The 19,856-nt window shown below is 42.6% G+C and overlaps 1 protein-coding gene across 1 annotated transcript; it reads right to left on the bottom strand.

Moving 5' to 3' along the window:
- Positions 1-14,413: 14,413 nt before the first annotated feature.
- On the bottom strand, positions 14,414-16,615 carry LOC143633117 (ABC transporter F family member 1-like). Its single transcript, XM_077101462.1, has 5 exons — positions 16,385-16,615; positions 15,244-15,317; positions 14,959-15,169; positions 14,630-14,864; positions 14,414-14,472 (listed from the first exon to the last, which is right to left on the bottom strand). The coding sequence occupies exons 1-5, from the start codon at positions 16,613-16,615 to the stop codon at positions 14,414-14,416; spliced, it is 810 nt and encodes a 269-aa protein (XP_076957577.1).
- Positions 16,616-19,856: the final 3,241 nt, after the last annotated feature.

The raw sequence follows: 19,856 nt of genomic DNA on the forward strand, positions 1-19,856 counted from the left end.
GTTTAATCACACCCGAGGAAAGTAGATCTGCTACCAGTGAGTAGATCCACGTTTCTTCATTGGCGCCATCCACTGTTACAAACGGCAATCAGATCTCATCCAGATCTAAAAAATTCAATCACCATGGTTTCTGGAGTTCGTAACGTTGATCAAGCTCTGGAGGATATTGAACGTGAGGGTGTTAACGACGGACAGCAGGTTCTGAGGGTTCCGCGTGATTCTACGCGTACCACCAGCAACCGTCCCTTCGTCACAACCCCTCACGGCCAGACTGAAACTCCTCCAGACGATCGCACGTTACAAAATATGGCCGGCGCGAAGCTGAAGGGACCAATGGGTCCAGAAGATGAAGCAGACGATCCGAATGAATGGCTCATAAATGAGCAACGGCGTCTGATGGAAAAGTACACTGAAATGATCAAACAGAAGAAGCTAGCCGACCAAACACAAAGGCAAGCGATGGAGAAGCAGCCCACAAAAAGGCCGCGCGCGCCGGAAGAAGAGCATTCTGTTCACACTGCACACACAGAGTTCAGTGATGAAGAGGTGCATAGCATGAGAAAGACAAGGGATACTCATGCAGGAGGCTCGCAGCTCCGCGCGCCTGTGAACATGGCGCCAGGAGCCAGAGCAGATCCGGATCTGCACATGCCATACAGCCCACCGGTCAGAGGGCAAGTGGACGTAACCACACCCTACAGACCAGCCATCCTGGTAAAACACTCAAAGTTTACTGCGCGCATCGCGCAGGCTCCCATCCAGCATAAGACCAAGATGCCAAGTGGTCTGGGGAAATATGATGGCACGACAGATCCAGATGACTTTTTGCAAGGTTTCTATAACACGGGAAACCTAGAGAGCTGGACGATGCCAACATGGTGTCATATGTTTGCCCGCTGCCTCACGGGCGCAGCGCGAGTATGGTTCGAGAGCTTGCCGACAGGGCAAATTGATGGGTTCGAGGAACTATTAGAAAAGTTCCAGGCCCACTTCGTACAGCAGCGCAGGCACACGCGCGATCCTGATGACATCATGCACTGCATCCGCAGGAATGATGAAACGATTGAAGATTACATCACTCGTTTCAATCAGGAGTCCCTGGCAATCGGGGGCATAACTGAGCAGCTCCTGCGCGTGGCCTTTATACAAGGCGCGCGCAGTGATCAGTTACGACGAGCTCTCGTAAGCAAAGATGGTATGCCCACCACGTGGGCCAAGTTAATGGAGGCATCGCGAGTTTTCGCGAGAAATGAGAAACAGATTGCCCAAGATAGGGCAAGAGAAAGAGCGCATCAGGCTGAATCACCGCGCAGCAAAGAGAAGAGGGCCAAACAGAACTCTGTATGGTCCAGGTTGCAGCCAACAAGTTTTTCTTCCGCGGAAAAACAAGCGCAACCAAGCTCACCCCAGCCCCAAAAGGATGCTCGTAAACACGGGGAGGGTGACAAGAGGGAGGGCGGCAGAGATCCTAGCAGACCTCTGCCAAGAATATGGACTCCCCTCACTAAAACACCTTCACAGGTGTTAAGTACTGAGAATGTCCAATTCAAGCCTCCCAAGCAACTACACTACAAGGGGCCGCAAAACAGTGGTAAATATTGTGAATTTCACAGGTCCCCGGGCCACAACACCGACGCATGCCATCATTTAAAGGATGCGATCGAGAAGGATGTAAAGTCTGGCAGGCTGGCTCACTTGGTGAAAAACCAAAGAATAGAAGATGAGCAACCGGAGGGAGCCTCTGCCAGCAAGAAGTACAAAAGAATCTGTGTGGCTGAGGGGGGACGACAAGGGCAGACGTCAAGAAAGAGAAGCGCGCAAATTCACGGAGATTGGCGCGAGCAGCAAGTCATCTTCCCAAGAATCAGGGGAGGCCCTTCAATAAGCAGTCCTCTCGTTATTACCACACACATTGCTCATTACGAAGTGTCAAAGGTCCTGGTGGACACTGGAAGCGAATCTGACATTATGTATGAGCAGTGTTTCAGAAAGTTAGACCCGGCAGACCAAGCTCGGCTCGAAATTGTGAACGCACCAATCTGTGGTGTCTCAAATGAAATCATACATCCCCTAGGCCAGATTCAATTTGAACTAACTATGGGGGATGATGAGCACAAGCGAGCCGAAGTTGTTAACTTCTTGGTCTTGCCCACCACGTCATGCCACAATATGATCCTGGGTAGGGGAACAATTGCCCAATTTAATGCTGTACCATCGCCAGCGCACGGCGCATTGGGGATCCCTACACCAACAGGCGTAGCATTTGTTTACCGCGATCATTTGTGCGCAGTGACAACCACGCCGCGGGAAGGGAGAATGAAACTTCCAACGGCGGACAATGCGCCAGAGAAGTGGATTTTAAACCCAAAATTCCCCGACCAAACGGTCACAATTGGCGCTACCATTTTAGACGACACGAGATTGAGAGTGAAAAGGTTGCTCACAAAATACATGTCGGTCTTCGCGTGGCAACACTCCGATATGACTGGGGTCCCGCGAGACTTGGCGCAACACTCTCTTAACACGTTCAAGTCGGTGGAGCCAATTGCTCAGAAGAAGAGAATCATGGGGGATGAAAAGGCGAAGGCCATGAATGACCAAGTTGAGGACCTGTTGCGCGCAAACATTATCCGCCCGATCCGATACCAGACGTGGGTAGCCAATCCTGTGATGGTAAAGAAAAGCAACGGGTCATGGAGGATGTGTATTGACTTCAAGGACCTCAACAAAGCATGTCCGAAAGACTGTTACCCACTACCAAACATCGACGCAAAGGTGGACTCCGTGGCGCCATTCAAACTCAAATGTTTCTTGGATGCCTACAAAGGCTATCACCAGATTCAAATGGCACCACAGGATGAAGACAAGACGGCCTTCAGAACCGACAAGGGTGTTTTTTGTTACACAAAAATGCCCTTTGGTTTAAAGAATGCGGGCGCCACCTATCAGAGACTTATGGATTCTGTTTTCAATGAACAAATCGGAAGGAATCTAGAAGTCTACGTTGATGATTTGGTGATCAAGAGCAGGGAGGAGAGACAAATGCTCAACGACATCGAGGAAACTCTTCAGCGCCTAACGGAAGTTAACATGAAGCTCAACCCGAGCAAATGTACTTTCGGCGCGGAAGAGGGGAAATTTCTTGGTGTAATGGTCACTAAGGATGGTTTCAAGGTGAATCCTGAGAAGGTGGAAGCCATCCTTGACATGCCTTCACCAGCCACCATGAAAGAGGTTCAGAAGCTGAATGGTAGATTGGTGTCAATCAACAGGTTCCTGGCTAACCACGCCAGCAAATCTACTCCATTCGTTAACACCTTGAGGAACTGTTTGAAGAAGAGCCAATTCAAGTGGACGCCTGAGGCTGAGCAAGCTTTCACTGAGATAAAAGAATGTCTCATTAAATTGCCAGCGCTCACAGCTCCACTTCCTGGCGAGACCCTTACATTGTACCTGTCAGCTGGAGACCGCGCGATCGGTGCAGTATTATTGGTGGATCGCAAGGGGATACAAACGCCGATATACTATGTGAGTCGGGTGCTCACAGACCCTGAGACGCGCTATTCCATCATGGAAAAGTTAGTTTTGTCGCTAACACACGCGTCGCGCAAGCTCCATAGATACTTCAATGGTCATCCTATTGAAGTACTGACTGGTTACAACATTCAGCAAGTCTTGCGACGTCCCGCGCTATCCGGAAGGCTGACAAAGTGGGCGCTGGAATTAGGTGAGCACACGATCACTTATAAGCCCCGTCCAGCAATAAAGGGTCAAGTTTTGGCGGATTTCATTACGGAAATCCCAGAGGGAAAGATTGAAGAAGCTCAGCGCGAGGTAGACCCTCCGCGAGCAAATGATGAAGAAGATGTTTGGAGGCTATTCACTGATGGAGCCTCCAACAGCGAAGGGTCTGGCGCAGGTCTCAAACTGGTGGACCCTGATAATCATGAATATACTTATGCTATCAGGTTGGACTTCAAGAGTACCAACAATGAGGCTGAGTATGAAGCCCTGCTGGCTGGTCTGCGCATCGCGCGCAAGTTTGGGGTTAAAAGACTAGAGGCGCATGTTGATTCTTACTTGGTAGCTGCTCAGGTCAACGGCCTATATGACGCCAAGGAGAACACAATGCCTCTGTATCTAGAGCAGGCAAAAAGGCTCGTTGAGCAGTTTGACTTCTTCAGAATCATACACATCTCGCGAAGCGAAAACAAGTCCGCAGACGCGTTGAGTAAAATGGCATCAACTAATTTTGATCACTTTGGCAAAGATGTCAGGGTGGAAATAATGAGCAGCCCGTCAGTGCAAACGCAATCGGTCCTGGTAATTCATACAACTCCTTCATCCTGGATAACTCCAATAATGGAATTCCTGAAAGAGGGGAAGTTACCGGATGATCGCGCACAGGCGAGAAAGATAAGACACAAGGCGCAGAACTATGAACTACTTGATGGTACAGTGTATCGGCGCTCTTATCTTGGACCGCTCATGAAATGCCTGGATGCGGAAGAAGCAAGCTATGTGATTAGGGAGATTCATGAAGGAATCTGTGGAATTCACGCTGGTCCGCGCATGGTGGTTGCCAAGGCGATGAGCTCAGGCTACTATTGGCCAGGCATGTACTTGGATGCGCTAAAAGAAATCCAAAAATGCAAGGCATGTCAGAGCCACGCGCCAAACACCATGCGTCCAAAGAACAACTTGATTCCAGTCACCTCCGCATGGCCTTTCCACAAATGGGCCATTGATATTGTGGGGCCCCTGCCGCAAGCGCAAGGGCGAGTGAAATTTTTGGTAGTGGCGATAGACTATTTCACAAAATGGGTTGAAGCCAAGCCACTAGCAAAAATCACAGCGGAGGCGATGAAGCAATTTATCTGGAGCCACATCATTTGCCGTTTTGGCCTTCCTATGGAAATTGTGAGCGACAATGGCAAACAATTCACTGACAGGAAGATGTCAAGCTGGCTCAAAGAATTGCACATCAACCAAATCTTCACGTCCGTCTACCACCCTCAGGGGAATGGCCAAGTGGAGCGCGCGAATCAAAGTTTGCTAAATGGGCTGAAGAAAAGATTGGAGGGAGAATCCCATTCTTGGCTCGAAGAGTTACCTAATGTCTTGTGGGCGCACAGGACATTAAGCAAAACTAGCAATGGCGAATCCCCGTTCAGCCTAACCTATGGGACAGAGGCTATGATCCCAGCGGAAATTGGATGCCCATCCCATAGGGTACTCATGATGAGCAAAACTGATAACGACCGCGAAAGAAGATTGGACCTTAACTTGCTTGAAGGGCGCAGAGAAGCGGCTATCATTACTGAGGCCAGATACAAGAAAAAGCTGGAAAAGTATTATAATCAGCGCGTTAAAGAGTGCCACTTCAAGAAAAATGATTTTGTCCTTCGAAACAATGAAGCTAGTCGCGCAATACCCCCAGGAAAAATGTCCCCCAATTGGGAGGGACCTTATCAAATTTCAGAAGATCTGGGGAAAGGCGCGTACGCTTTAAAAGATTTGAGCGGAAAAAAGATACCGCGCGCGTGGAACGCGGCACAACTTAGAAAATGCTTCATGTAAAAAGTTCAAATTTGTAATCAAGGCTTTTAAGCCATCATGAATGCTGATTCGCGCTATCTTTCAATATTGGTTCTATTACCTTTGCATACATGTTTCACACTTCCTTTATTAAATTGGAACAATATGACAACATTATATTGACTTCAAAACAAAATAAAGCGAAGTAAAACATACATGCGCGAGCCTTAGCTCAAACGCGTTAAAGAGTCTTAACTCTAAAACGTCAGGGCCTTAGCCCAAAATTACGAGCCTTAGCTCAAACACGTTAATGAGTCTTAACTCTAAAATCGTCAGGGCCTTAGCCCAAAACAAAGAGCCTTAGCTCAAAACACTCACATACATCCATCTTACACCCCGCACAGCCTGATCATAAAAATCCTTAAACAAAACTAAGGCAAAGTACATGCCATATCATGTTAAGGTCTCAGGTCGACGCCGCGCGCGGAACCATAGTGGATATCTGAGTAACACAAGCTGACATGTAATGGCTAAACTCATACTTCCATACCGCGTGACACCAACGCGCGAAAAAGAAATAACGAAAAATTAGCGTGCATGTCAGCATGAGCAAGATACTGCGAGAGCCACAAACAAAATAGAACAGAGGTTAAGTGAATAATTTCCTTACAACCTTGTTCTTATTTTAACGTTCAAGCATATCTTATATCTATACAACCAAACATGAAGAGATGAATGGAAATGCGCAAGATACGAAAAGGAGATAACAAGTTTCATTTCATTGGATCGAAATTTACAAGTATGATGAGTTACAAACTACAAGTATAAAAGATAAATATACAAAATTTGATGAAGGGCTTCTCAAGTCTCCACGTCGACGTCAGCCGCTTCATCATCCTCATCATCTCGCGCAGCATCTGGCGCGGTCTGCTCTTCATCTCCGAACTGACCATAGTCAAGTTCTTCCTCCTCATTGGAGTCTTCGATCACAACGGTGTCACGAGCAGATTCTTTCGCCGCGCCAGAGCCGCTGGCAGGGGCAACATCCCCCGCGCCACCATCATCGCCACCAGCCCTCTCGCAATCATCAAGCAACTTCTTTAGTGCGCCGAGGTCGGGCTGGTCAGCAAGCGCAGCTATCTGTAAATCATTAGAAAAGTAATGAGTACAAACACTTAGAAATGTTAGTAAAGTAAAACTCATTAAGATCAAGGTACCTGCATAAGGATGGGGATGGGAGTATTCATATACTTTTCCCCCACCGCGGCCATGTCCGCGCAGGCCGCGTCGAACTTGTAAGGGTACTCGGATGGGTTCTTCCTCAACATGCCATATTCATACCCATCCGTAAACCCTTCAGCTCGGCCCACCAAACGCGCGGCGGCATTGCAGTCCATCACAAGGGCTTGAAACTCGGCGGAATATTTCATCGCCAAAGCGCAGCGAGCCATGCCCTGTGACACCAGCCATTGGCGATCCTGCGCGAGGCCAGCAACAGACGTCTCGAGGGCAGGAACCTGAGAGTTTAATAACTCAACAGTTTCCTTAGCCTTTTTTAGTTCCTCCTTGTCAGACGCTGCTGCCGCCAAAATTTTCTCTTTCTCCGCCTGCGCAGCACCAAGTGCTTCCTGGCTGGACGCCGCCGTGGCCAAGGCCTCATCTCTATCGGCCTGCGCGGCCGCCAAATCCCTTTTCAGGCGCGCAACCTCGCTCTCCAACGATGATTTCTCAGTAATACTCTTGATGATAGCTTGGTCACGCGCCTCGGCCTGCTGTTCCAAGACACGCACTCTGCGCGCGTACTTGGCAACTTCGGCCTCCGCCAACTGCTGCTTCTCCCGCGCAGCCTGGAGCTCATGCCCGCGCTTGATGTATGCGGTGTTGGCACTTGCTCGGTTTTCACTGAGCTCCGCCTGGAGTTTCTCAGCTCGCGCGCGAGCATCAGACAGGTTCCAGGCGGCCACCTTAGCCTCTCGCTGGGCTTCCACAAGAGCGTCGCGTACTTTAATATAATCACGACGAAGCTCTTGGGAAGCAGCGAAAAAAGCCGACCCAGCGAAAACATGGTCGTTCAGCAAGTCCGCGCGAGTGCGCTCCTCTTGATACCTCCTTTCAGTAGGAGGCACGGCATGAGCCCAGAAGTCCTCGCATACGCCCATGGATTGAAAGGAACTTTCTTCATTAATATTCCATCTCGGGCGGTAAACGTGGTCACCTTCCTGCAAAAATGTAAGAAAAGTTCTAAGTCATAAAACATACTTATAGGGAGATACGCGAAGCGGACCAACAAATCAATACATACCTGCGGGGATGAAGCAGGAAAGTCAGCGCCAGCCCCACCAGAGGTCTGCGCTGCGAACACTTGCGGCATCGCAGGGCTGGCGCGATCTCCTAAGGAGTCTTCACCTTGAACCCCCTCGTCCTCCTCGTCTCCTTCAACAGGCCTCTTCTGCTGCGACCTGGAAGGCTCCAAACCAGCCTCGCGGGGAGGGCTACGTGCAGGAGGAGGCGAAGGAGGTCTCGACGCCGCCAGTTCGGCCCGCAACACCGTTTCCTGCTCCTTGGTTATCCCAACAAGGGGAGACTCAGCACTAGCAGGAGCAGGACCAGAACCAGCGGCGCCGGCAGCTGCGCCAGGAGTATCATCAGCAACTGTTGTACCAGCTACAACTCCTATGAACAAATAAACAAGGAATGGTTTATGACTAAGTCCAAAAGGAAAAATTCAGAAGACAAATGTGCAACACTTACCTTGGCGCAACTCTGTTCGCGCGTCGAACATCGCCATAAAATTCATTCTACCCTTTTCAGAGGGTAGAACAGGGGACTTCGATGGAGTCCCCGGCGCAGCCGTAGCACCTTGTGGCGCCTGCGGCTGATCTGTTACCGTCGCCGGCTCTGCAATCATTCAAATAACCAACGGTTTAATAATAACTCAGTCAGATGAAGATAAGCAAAGTATACCTGTTGCAGGCGCGGCGCGGCTTCTCTCTTCAGCAGCGCGAACGGAGGAGGCGACGGCACCATACCTCAAGTGGACAGGAGGTCTGCCCACTCTCACAGGCAGAGAACTTAAAGAAACCTTTGTGGTTTCCTTAGGTCTCTTCGTTTGAGCATGGGGATGAGCGACAGGGATGTCCTCTTTCTTCTGTTTCTTACTGGCCCCTGCGCCAGATTTCCCCTTAGCTTTGCGCTTTAGTAGAGGCACCTCCTCTTCCTCCTCCTCCTCTTCCGCGAGCTCTAGCTCGTAGTTTTCAAGCGCATCTACAAAAACAAGCGACAGAACTGTTAATAAACTTGGGTATTCTAAAGGAATGAGCAGGATTGCGAAGGCTTACCAGGCGCGTCACCGTCAAAGTCAAAATCCAGATCCACTGGGATGAACATGTCATCGAAGCGATCCGGGAAACCAACCTCCCCAACGCCAAGTTCGACGGAGCCGCCCTCCACATGTTCATCATAAGCGGCAAGGATGTAATCCTTGGTGACTGCGCAAAGACAAGTTAAATGATATCAGCAAAAGAACGATGTTCGCGCAACAACAAAAAAAAAAAAAAAAAAAAAAAAAAAAAACAAAAACACTTACACAACCCGTCGACTTGGATAACGGGCTCAAGCGCGCTGTCGGCCCAGAGCCTGCTCATGCCGACCCCAACCAGCGCCTCCTCGCAAATTTTCTTCGCGGGGGATGGTTCGGCGGTCAGCTTTTTAACCCATGCGCCAGTTGGGTTCTTGAGGACATCCTCATTCGCAGGCGCAGAAGTGATAGAGCGCATGGTCATACGGATGGGGATCACACCGGCCTTAATGTAAAAAAACCTCTCAGACCAGTCATGAAGGCTCTTGAATGAAACAGTGGAGCACTTCACCTTCTGACTGCGAGGAATAAAAGAGATCCAATTGTCTTGGATCTTGGCCTTATAAAAATATTGAAAGCGCCGAGGAGTGGGTTCCTCGCGCTGGGATTTGCACATGAACTCAAAGTGAGTCACGCGCACGAGTCCAAACGGATGGACTTGGGATATGTGAATCCCATAGAACTTCAACAGTGCACCCACAAACCTTGTCATCGGGAGACGAAGGTTGCAGTGGGTGAAAAAGTGGCTATATAGGGATATATAGCCGGCAGGCGGGTCCGCCGCCGTTTGCCCGGACCTAGGCAACATGCAGCCAAACAGGGTGGGAAACCCCTGAGAGGCGATGAGGTTGTCGAGATCGGCCTGCTTCAATTTGCAGGGGATTTCATTCCACCTTTTGGTGGCCTTGGTCCTCCCTACTTCCTCCGATGTGGTTTCAACAACCTTCTTCCCCTTCCCCTTTTGCTTCAATGTCGACATCACCACAGATTTCACACGGCGTCTTCGAGAGGCAACGGAGGTGATTGAAGGGCTAGACGAGTATGAACTATCAGACATGCAACTGTAATAGCCGATAATCGAGGATTTGAATCGATGTAAACACTCAAATCAGAATGTGAAAGCAGGAATTCGAATTTGAACAACAATAAAGATGAGGATAAAAAATTTTCTAGGGGCCTGCTTTTATAGGACCAGGAGAGAGAAATGTGGCAGCTGATCGGATTCCACGCGCCCCCACTCGCAGGTGCAAGCCAACGAAGGAAGGACACGTGTCCCTAACAGCTGTGTGAGGGGACATAAAATTGTAACCGACCTGCCACGGCACAGTGACGCGCCCCCACTCGCAGGTACTAACCAATGCGAGTGCGACACGTGTTCAGGACAGCTGTGAGGGGACGTGAAAGGCAACTGTAGCACCTCGAGCACACGAAACCTCTGACACGTTTACGGCGCACGTCACCACCAACCAACCACGTGTTTGGACCTTTGGTTTTCAACAAACTGGATAGAACTTCGCGCGATGATGGAAACAACCAGGAAAACGACAAAACCCCCTATAAAGGACAATTCAGTGAGTCTAATATCTATCTCACCACGCTCGCGCGAAATAAGACACACATTAGACTGGGGGGGCTTGAAGAGGTATATACCCGCCTCAACACCAATCAAGGCGGGTCAACCCACAAGATAAAGACATCAAGGCACAAAGCCAAAACCTAGGCGCACGGCGCATGCAAAACATGCTCAGGCATCATATGCTCGCGCATCACATATGCGCGCAGCGCATCAACGCGCGGCGCATATCACATGCTCTTGCACATCACATATGCTCGCGCGTCGCATATGCGCCCGGCGCACCATCGCGCGGCGCATATCACACGCTCGTCCATATCACACTTGCGCATGAAATATCTGCGCGTGAGAATAAAAAGAAGACTTCGCGCATCCTCAGGATGGGCGCATATCACACGTGCACATAATCAACCTCGTCCTTATCTAAATCAGGATTAGGGCAACCTTGATTGTGCACGTCAGACAATCTTCCAGAAGGCATCTTTTTAAGGAGTAAGAATATGCTGATGTTGACAACGGCCAAATGAAAGGTCGACAACTCAGCATGACACATGTGCTACCACGTGATTACAACCAACGAGAAAGCGCCAGGTGTCCCAGAGGACACATGGCGCAGTGCGGTTGGAGGAGGCCAACGAGGCTGAGCCCAACCAGTGGAAACCCTAGCACTATAAATACAGCATCAACTCCACTTTGATGACACATTCATTCACACTCAATCATTGACAGTTACAAGCAGTGATATCACATTCAATCATATTGAATTATATTCACTCACAGTCAGTTACAGAGAAAACACACAGTCACACAAATCAAGAGTATTCAGCGATTCAGCAATACTCTTGAGATTCACTTACATACAACATTATTATCTTCTCCAAAAGATACTGATTCTCACGCCGGAGGGTTACCCCAAAGAGGACCCCTCTGTCCCTTTCTGAGGGGTAAGTAACGGCGCTGTTCATTTTGTAGGTGGAAGAACTCGGATCCAGAAGAACCATCGGTGAAATAGTTTAATCACACCCGAGAAAAGTAGATCTGCTACCAGTGAGTAGATCCACGTTTCTTCAAAAACCAATTAAGATTGTTTGAAAAGCAGACACATATGAAAGGCAAAGACACTTGCTAAATGAAAAATGAGAAAACCATGATACATACACTAAAGCCCCAGAGTACAATAGTTGACTGCACAATTCTTCCATAATTGTTATTATATAAATTACAAATTTTAAATATTTAAAAAAAAGGTGAATATTAAATTAAAAAAATTTTAATCATAAATTTTAATAATATTAAACATGCATGGCTTGACAATTTTTTATTATCTGTCTTTTTTTATAGGTTATTATAATTATTATCATAAGTTTATTAAAAATGATGAGATTTAATATAAGAGTGAAAGTTAGCAAAACATGCGGCTTTTTCATTAGAGAGTATAGATTTTACTCATTTTAATTCATGTCTAAAGAAATTAAGATGCCATTAGCAAAACATGCGGCTTTTTATTAAAGAGTATAGATTTTACTCATTTACGTTTGTGCATAATTATTGCGAAGACATATACCCTCGGTCATATGTCACGTGCCACATTCTGGTAGCTTCTTATCCTTCACACGCTAATTTTGTTTTGTACACTAACTCACCTCTCTCTCTATATGTATGCATGCATGGGTATACACACATGATAAAGAATATAAGGTACGATTTCTTAGCTCACATGTTAAGACATGAGATAGTACTTTAGCGTCACACACAATATATGACATGTGAAATGGATGTTAACGGAAAACATGCATGCTCCTCTTGTGAAGCTGCTACCTACACGTCTTCGTACTAAAATCCAACCAAAATAATCAATTAATGTGTTCCAAAAGTGTCTTTAACATCTACAACTTTCCACACTAATCATTAAAATTATTAGCATTTGGTTGCTCACAAAGAGGTGGCAATATGAATGGGTTGAATTATATAATATATTGTTCCCGGTAATTATACTAACTTTGAATGACTTATAACCATTAGATTGGTCTGAGATGAAATCTGGACGTTTGAAGTCCTGTAATTTCTTCTAGAAGCAGAGGTTACTATCAGTTACATAGCTTGCGGTTTTATCCCTGGCAATGGCGGTTTAATGTAAATAGTTTAAAAAAAAAAATAGCTTGCGGTTTTATGTTCAAGTTCCTTTTTCTCCGGCGTCCTTCCCAGTATCTTCTCTCCCACTCCCACACCCACGTTTAGGGTTTCTATTCCCTATTTAACACCCTTTCTTCCTCAATTCCTATCACAAATTCATTTCTTAAATATAAACGGTTACGACTGCTGACCACGGAATCGCTCTTCCTTCTGCTGTGGCGTGGAATGTAATCAAAGCAGGTCTAGTCTGTACTATCTCGAATTGTTATTTGATTTGTGGCTGATTAGGTGGTTTTAATGTGATTTTGCTTTATATAGTTATGTAATTGTAGACGTGGAGGAGCAAGCAGCGAAAATTTCATGTTTCCGGCACATATAGAGCCTGACGGTAATTAATAATGCATTTATTGAGTCATCTAAATGAACATATTCAAGTAGGTTATTTTTCTAATCCTGATTGCATATTTCTTAAAAATATTTTATGGTAAATTAAAAATCAGGAGTCCATCGATTTCTTTCAGTGGCAAATAGCTAGAGGCTTTTTGGGTCAAGGCCATAAGGCTTTTGAAGGTACTGACAACATCAAATGTTGATCACTTCAGAGTCTTCTTGTGGGATTATGCTTTATGTGATATGTTTATTTTCTTCAATTATTGAAATTGAATTCCCTACTTTTGCTTGCAGATAAAGTTGAACAACAGAAAGTTACTAGATGGAATGTTGTTGGAGATATGTGGCGTGCCATCTCACACATTTACAACTGTTTGCTTTACTATTGACAAACCAGACAAGCAATCATTTGAGCAAATTAAAAAGAAAGTGGTTGGTGATTTGATTTAAAATTTATGACTCTTATTATTCCATCTCTTACTTATTGTTATTAGATTGTAGAGAAGGGGTTAAATACTGAAATGGTGGAGAACCGATAATCGTTAGAACTTAGCAGTTATCATTAGAATTTAAAAAAGAAGGAAGTGAGGTTCAGAAAAACAATTCATCAAATCAAGCATTGAGTGATTTAGAGAAATTCCAAGCTTTGGACAATGCAAGAATCAAGATGTGTGAACAAAGTGGTTCTTGATTTGAGTTTAGCAAGAGGACTTCATTATTATTATTACTCGTGACATATATGAAGTTGTTTTCAAAGGCACTACACAGGTCTTAATGTTATATTTTCATTTTCTTCATTTGCTTGATATAACCGTTTTGACCATATCTCATGTTTATGAGTTTCCAGGTTAGTTCAACTGTTGCGGGTGGACGGTATGATAATTTGGGGGGTTTTCTTTTAAACATTTGTATGCATCAGTGTCAGTCTTTACAATAATGGAATACAAACAAAAAGACAGGAACCGGGGTAAAAGAAAAAACAAGAGCAAATCATTAGTCTATATTTCGTTTCGGGCCTCTTTTTAAACATGTTTGTGTGGTTTTAAAGATGGTTCTAGCCAGTGAGCAATGAGCATACTTGGGAATGACTTATTGTTGGGATGCAAAGCAGAGTTCATGGTGAATAAACAGTTAATCAATCACTTTGACCGAGCCAAAGAGTTTGGGATAAAATGGATGCCGAGTGTAGGTGATATAAAGAAATTAAAGAAGGAATTGCAAAGCTAAAAAAATTGGCAGGCGAATGTTGAGCAAGAGGATCCTAGAAGCAATTTTGTTAATAAGCTTATAAGACTTATTCACACTTAGGTAACCTAATAACGGCAATACGTTCACTGATTTATATTCGTTTTTATATCTTTAAAAATCAGAACTTGATTGTATCTTTTTGATTTTTTAAAAATTTGAGAAAATAATAACACTCAAAAATTATAAAAATCGGATGATTGAATCTTTAGAATTCTTCTAATATCTTGAAAAACTATCAATCCAACATCATAAGAATCAGAACATGCTTGTATCTTCTTTATTTTTTTTTAATTCTTAATAGAATAATAACAATCACACGTCATAAAAAATTAGAACCTGATTGTATCTTTTTAACATTTATAAAAATCTTAGAAAAAATAATAACTCACCAAGATGATTTGTTGGTTCATCTAGCAGCAAAACAGTCGGATTCATAAATAAAGCACGAGCCAAGGCGATTCTCATCCTCCAACCACCAGAAAAATCCCGAGTTTTCTTTTCTTGCATCTTTTTATTAAACCCTAACCCGTTCAAAATCTCGGCGGCACGTTTCTCGGCGGTGGATGCATCCATAGCATCCAACCGTTCATAAACTCGTTCAAGTGCTTCACCACCACCGTCATCCTGAATCCAAATATAAATGAGGCTAAATACATACCAAATTAATATATATATATATATATATATATATATATATATATATTAATCGTGTAAGAACCTGGCCAGCTAAGCGTTCGGCTTCTGCTTCCAATTTCAGCCTTTCTTCATCACAATTCATAACAGCTTCAAGTGATGACATGTCAGAAGCTTCAATCTCTCGAGTAAGATGGAATATATCCATGTGTTCAGGGATCGGGAGTTCTCGCATTCCAATTGAGGTAAGAAGAGTTGATTTCCCGCAACCGTTTAACCCAAGCAAACCATAACGTCTAGAAAATAAAAACATAATTATATAACTTATACAAAATCATCAAAACGAATCAAGAAATAGAAAAGATAATACCTTCCGTAATTAAGCTCTAGCTCTGTATCAACAAGAAGATCATGCCCATGGAAAGTAAGTGATAAAGATTCTATCTGCAATATCAATTTTAAAACAAGGTTACAATTACACAGTTATGATAATAAAAGTGATAACTTAAATAGGGTCCGATAAACTCCATAGTAGCATAAGATAGATGTATATATGAAATAGTCAAATGAAACAGACATTCTTCCTACATATGATGAGGTACAACCGTTAGAGATTGCAAAAAACAATTTAGTTTCCACTTGTTGAATCCTTAAACCTAGGTGCTGTGTCTTTTACTCAGCAATCAAAATAAGTATATACAACAACTCAACTCATAAAATAAAATCTCGACATTTAAAAAAAAATATTTACTTCTTCTATTCTTACCCGAAGTCTGAACATCCCCATACACACGCCAGCACACACAAAAGGTCATACATCAGAAGCATAAAAACACATGTACAAACTGTTTTTAACAATTTTACCTCACACGCACCAAACACCAAAACCATATAAACGCATGTACATGTCGCGCAGGCACAATCAAAAGAGCCGTACACCAGAACCACATAAACATGTGTACATACTGTTTTAACCACAGTTTTAACTGTTTTAACTATCAAAAAATGACAGTCATGTAACCTGTTTTAAAAGGTCCTGATTCCCATAGTATTCAACCGAGCATTAACAACGACATCATTATATTCGTTTTCCACGTATAACTTTTTACAATCTTTAACCCTAAATGTTGTCAATCACACAAAATAAAAACGCCCAAATTTAACTGGCCCTAATTCCTATATTATATTCAACCCAATATTAAGAACCACATCATGATATTTGTTTTCTACATATAAACATGTACATACTTACTACTTTTAACTCACTCAAATAGTCGTACACCAGAACCACAAACACATGTACATACTGGTTTACCTACAATTATAACTGTTTTTAACTATTTTAACTATGATATATATTACACACTTGTAACATTAACAACCACATCAAGGCACTCGTTTTTTACATACAACTTTGTAAAATCATAAAAAATTGCAATCAATTCAAATCAGAAACAAAAACCCTCAAATTTAACAAAAATAAAATAAAATAAAATCAAATCAATACTTACCCTTATATCCCTAGACAGTGGATGAGAACAAAGCACACCAGTACACGTACGATCAGAAATCGTCAGACTCCCCATCCCGTTCGACAAGTTATCAGAACTCGAGCTACCGTTCATCGTCCCAATCGCCGCCGCCTTAGCCGCCGTAGCGGCGGCCGCTGCCTTACCTCCTCGTTTTGCAGCAGCGGCAGCCTTCTTCTGAAGTGCCTTCTTCTTACTCGCGTCGGACACCATCTGAAACACCAACAACAAAACACACAGTTTCAATACAATCAATCGGAAACCCTAGAAACATAAAAATTTGGATAATCAGTGAATCGGAAACCGTGGAAAGGTGAAATTTGATCAGATCGGGAATTTGAAGATCTAGGGTTTGATTTGGATGGAAAGCAAGTTAAGTCGGTGTGAAGACGACGGGATGAATGAGGGTTTGTTTGAGTTTAAATGAGAAACACCGGTTTACGATATTTTATAGTGGGTGAGTGGCTACACGTGTCGTGTTTTTACTTTACTTTCTAATTCTAACTCCAGCCGACGTATCCAAACCGGATTTTTCCAAGTATGTGTGACTTTTAAGATTTGGCGTCGTACCGGTCACCGGAAATGGTTAAATATGATCAAATTGGGAAATGATCGGCTTTACTTTATATAATAAGTTTAAGACTTTAATCAGTTAAGTTAGGTGTGGGTTTACATTTTAATAGTATTATTATTGTGGCATTATATTAGTGGTTTTAAGGGTGGTTAGAAGGATGTAAAGTTCTTTGTTGGGATTATGTAGAATTATTTGGAAAGTTATGAAGATTTTTTCGCAAGGGTCTAGAATGAGAATGAGGTATCTACCGGGTGGTTTTATATGTCGGGTGACAATTATACTTTTTGTGTGACATATGTTATTATAAATGTATGTATAAACTAGTATTGTTATCGGTGCGTTGCGACGGTGTATTTTATGCAAATAACATTAGCATAAAAAAGTTTGATGTAAAACAAATAAATCATAATCTCTAACAAAGTTATAAATAAAATGCATTCATTTGTATTATAAATTTGTATTGAAAATTTCTTTAATGCAAGGACTTGCAAACATATTCGTTAATAATTTACTAAAAGTCCCATTAATTGATCAAAAATTAAGCAACAAAATGTTTCAACAAATGCTAGTAGGTGTGTCCACGCGTTGCGGCGGGGACCCAATGGGAATACAATAGGTATGAGTTTGCTTTGCAGTGCGGAGGCGATGCAACAAAGATTCAATCAGTAACTGTTTAGCACATCGTGGAGGGTCGAGATGGGCATTTGATCGGGCTTGGTTAGACTCTTGGGCCATTTAAATGAATAAATTATTAATATTAATATAATCAAGCTATAACAATACCGGAGGCATGTTTGGAATCCGGTATATCCTATTCAACCGACCAGTACGACCGGTTTTAAAACATACTTATAGTGTAGTGGGTTCATGCAAAACCTTGGTCACAATTTAATAAGATAGGGTCCTTCTAAACGCCTAGGCCACACCTCACCTCATTCACCTAGATGCGTGTTTTGTGCCCTTTTGATAAGAAAGCTATCATCAAAACTTTTCTTACCCAAATGGTTTCTTTAGTTAAAACAATAAAGGCCTTATTTCTAAAAAAACCAGTTAAAAATAATACCATAACGAGAAACATGTATATATAGAAAAAATGCAGTACAATTGTTACATTATCTTCAAACAATAACACAGCTAACCGCTTAATGCTTTGTTTCTTGTTAAGTTTTGTTAATTAAATTGTGTATCACTCCAAGTAAGATCATGAAAACACAAATTATTTAGTTTATATATTGAATAAAGTTAGATTAAATAAACACAAATTACCGTAACACAAACACGGACACAAACATATAATCTAGCATGTATATTTATTATATGAACCTCCACGTCTGATAATTATATTAAAATGAAGGTTTGTAAGCCAAAATTTATGATAAAAATGCTACCTGATCCAAGGCTTTTATGGCTTCATGTCTTGACATCTCAGAAATCTTACTGGTATTGAATGAGTTTTATGCAAACAATTTAATTGTTGAAATTCATGATTTACTTCTTTCCAAAGAGTCGATTTGGTCCATCATGAGACTTAATTAAACAAATCATGTTTAAATATTTATAAAAATGTCTCTATTCATTTGTTTAAAAAAAACTTGTTGATTAACCCTGTTTAAGGTATTATAAAGCAAATTTTGTTGGTTATTGTATGCCAAATTGTCAATATCCTCATGAAACAAATCATGTTCTAAAGATTAATCACTTTAATATTAAAAAAAACAACAAAATAGATTCTCATATATTAAAAGTAGTAAATCGACATTGAAAATTTTTGAATATTTACCTTCACAAAATTAAGTTTTGGAAGACCTAAAGGAAATTATTTTTCATATTTTTGTAATGCAAATGAGTTTTGAGAAACCTTTTCACACTGAAACATGTTCTGATAACATGTTCTGCTGTAAATTGGCCTTTAGTGCGTCACATTAAGTTCAATACTAAGTAGTAGCTCTGCCTGAGAGTAAAAGTAGCGAATGAACATATCCCCCAAACAATACTTCACACACAACTCGTTCTCCTAGCAAAATGAGTGATACGATCCGGTTATTGATGCGAACGAATCATCGCATGAGCCGATTCGAAATGAGCCCGTTGCGGGTCGGCTCATGCGGTGGTTCGTTCGTATCAATAACAATAACGGGAATTGATACGCTTTATTCGAGACAACCATAAATCTCCAAGAAAATAAAATAGAAGAAGAGAGATTTCAATATATAAACGATTCTTATTAATTATAAAAAAACTAAACACGTTATATAGGAAATACTTGTACGTGTTCTAAACAAATGCAAAAGCTAACAATTAGGAAATACTTATCCCTTAATGAAATAGAATATCTTGCACCATGCACCAAGTAATAAGTTACTTCAAATAACGACAAGGTGCACGGGTCTTCAAAATAGGCCCGTTGTGTCACACCCGACCAAAGGCGGCGGAACATGCCGAGGTGTAACGATTGTCCATAAGCACATGATACTAATTAAAGTGACAGTATTTAATAAACTCATTTCATTTCACAACATCGAAAATGTCACATAACAATTATTCATAAAATAACCATAAACAAGATATCACAAAATATGGCAAATTTGATATTGTTCATTTTTACTAATATCCTAAGGTCTTTGATGTCGTTTTCTTCACAATCATAAATCAACCAAGATGCAAACTTGCAACATTTCATAAAATAAAGTTTGTCAACACAAAGGTTGGTGAGCAATTCATAAGTTTAATCATATTAGTATATAATAAAGATAGCCACAAAACTTGCATACAAAACGATAAATAAAAATGGTAATTTGGATAAATAGATATTGCTAAAAACATTAGCGACACCTAGCTATAAGGGGATGCCAAATAGTCTAGGATTTTATAGTTATCGTT

Source organism: Bidens hawaiensis, unplaced genomic scaffold (genome assembly GCF_021521415.1).
Source record: "Bidens hawaiensis isolate Kalapana, Puna unplaced genomic scaffold, B.hawaiensis_p1.1 tig00006617_1, whole genome shotgun sequence".
NCBI classification, from domain to species: domain Eukaryota; kingdom Viridiplantae; phylum Streptophyta; class Magnoliopsida; order Asterales; family Asteraceae; genus Bidens; species Bidens hawaiensis.

Excerpts from the sequence above, each read along its gene's own strand:
- LOC143633117 (XM_077101462.1), bottom strand. The coding sequence starts at position 16,615 with ATGGTGTCCGACGCGAGTAAGAAGAAGGCACTTCAGAAGAAGGCTGCC. Across the intron at positions 15,170-15,243 it reads CTAGAGCTTAATTACGGAAG|ACGTTATGGTTTGCTTGGGT; the intron begins GTATTATCTTTT and ends TTTATTTTCTAG. Across the intron at positions 14,473-14,629 it reads TGAACCAACAAATCATCTTG|TTTTTCAAGATATTAGAAGA; the intron begins GTGAGTTATTAT and ends TTGGATTGATAG.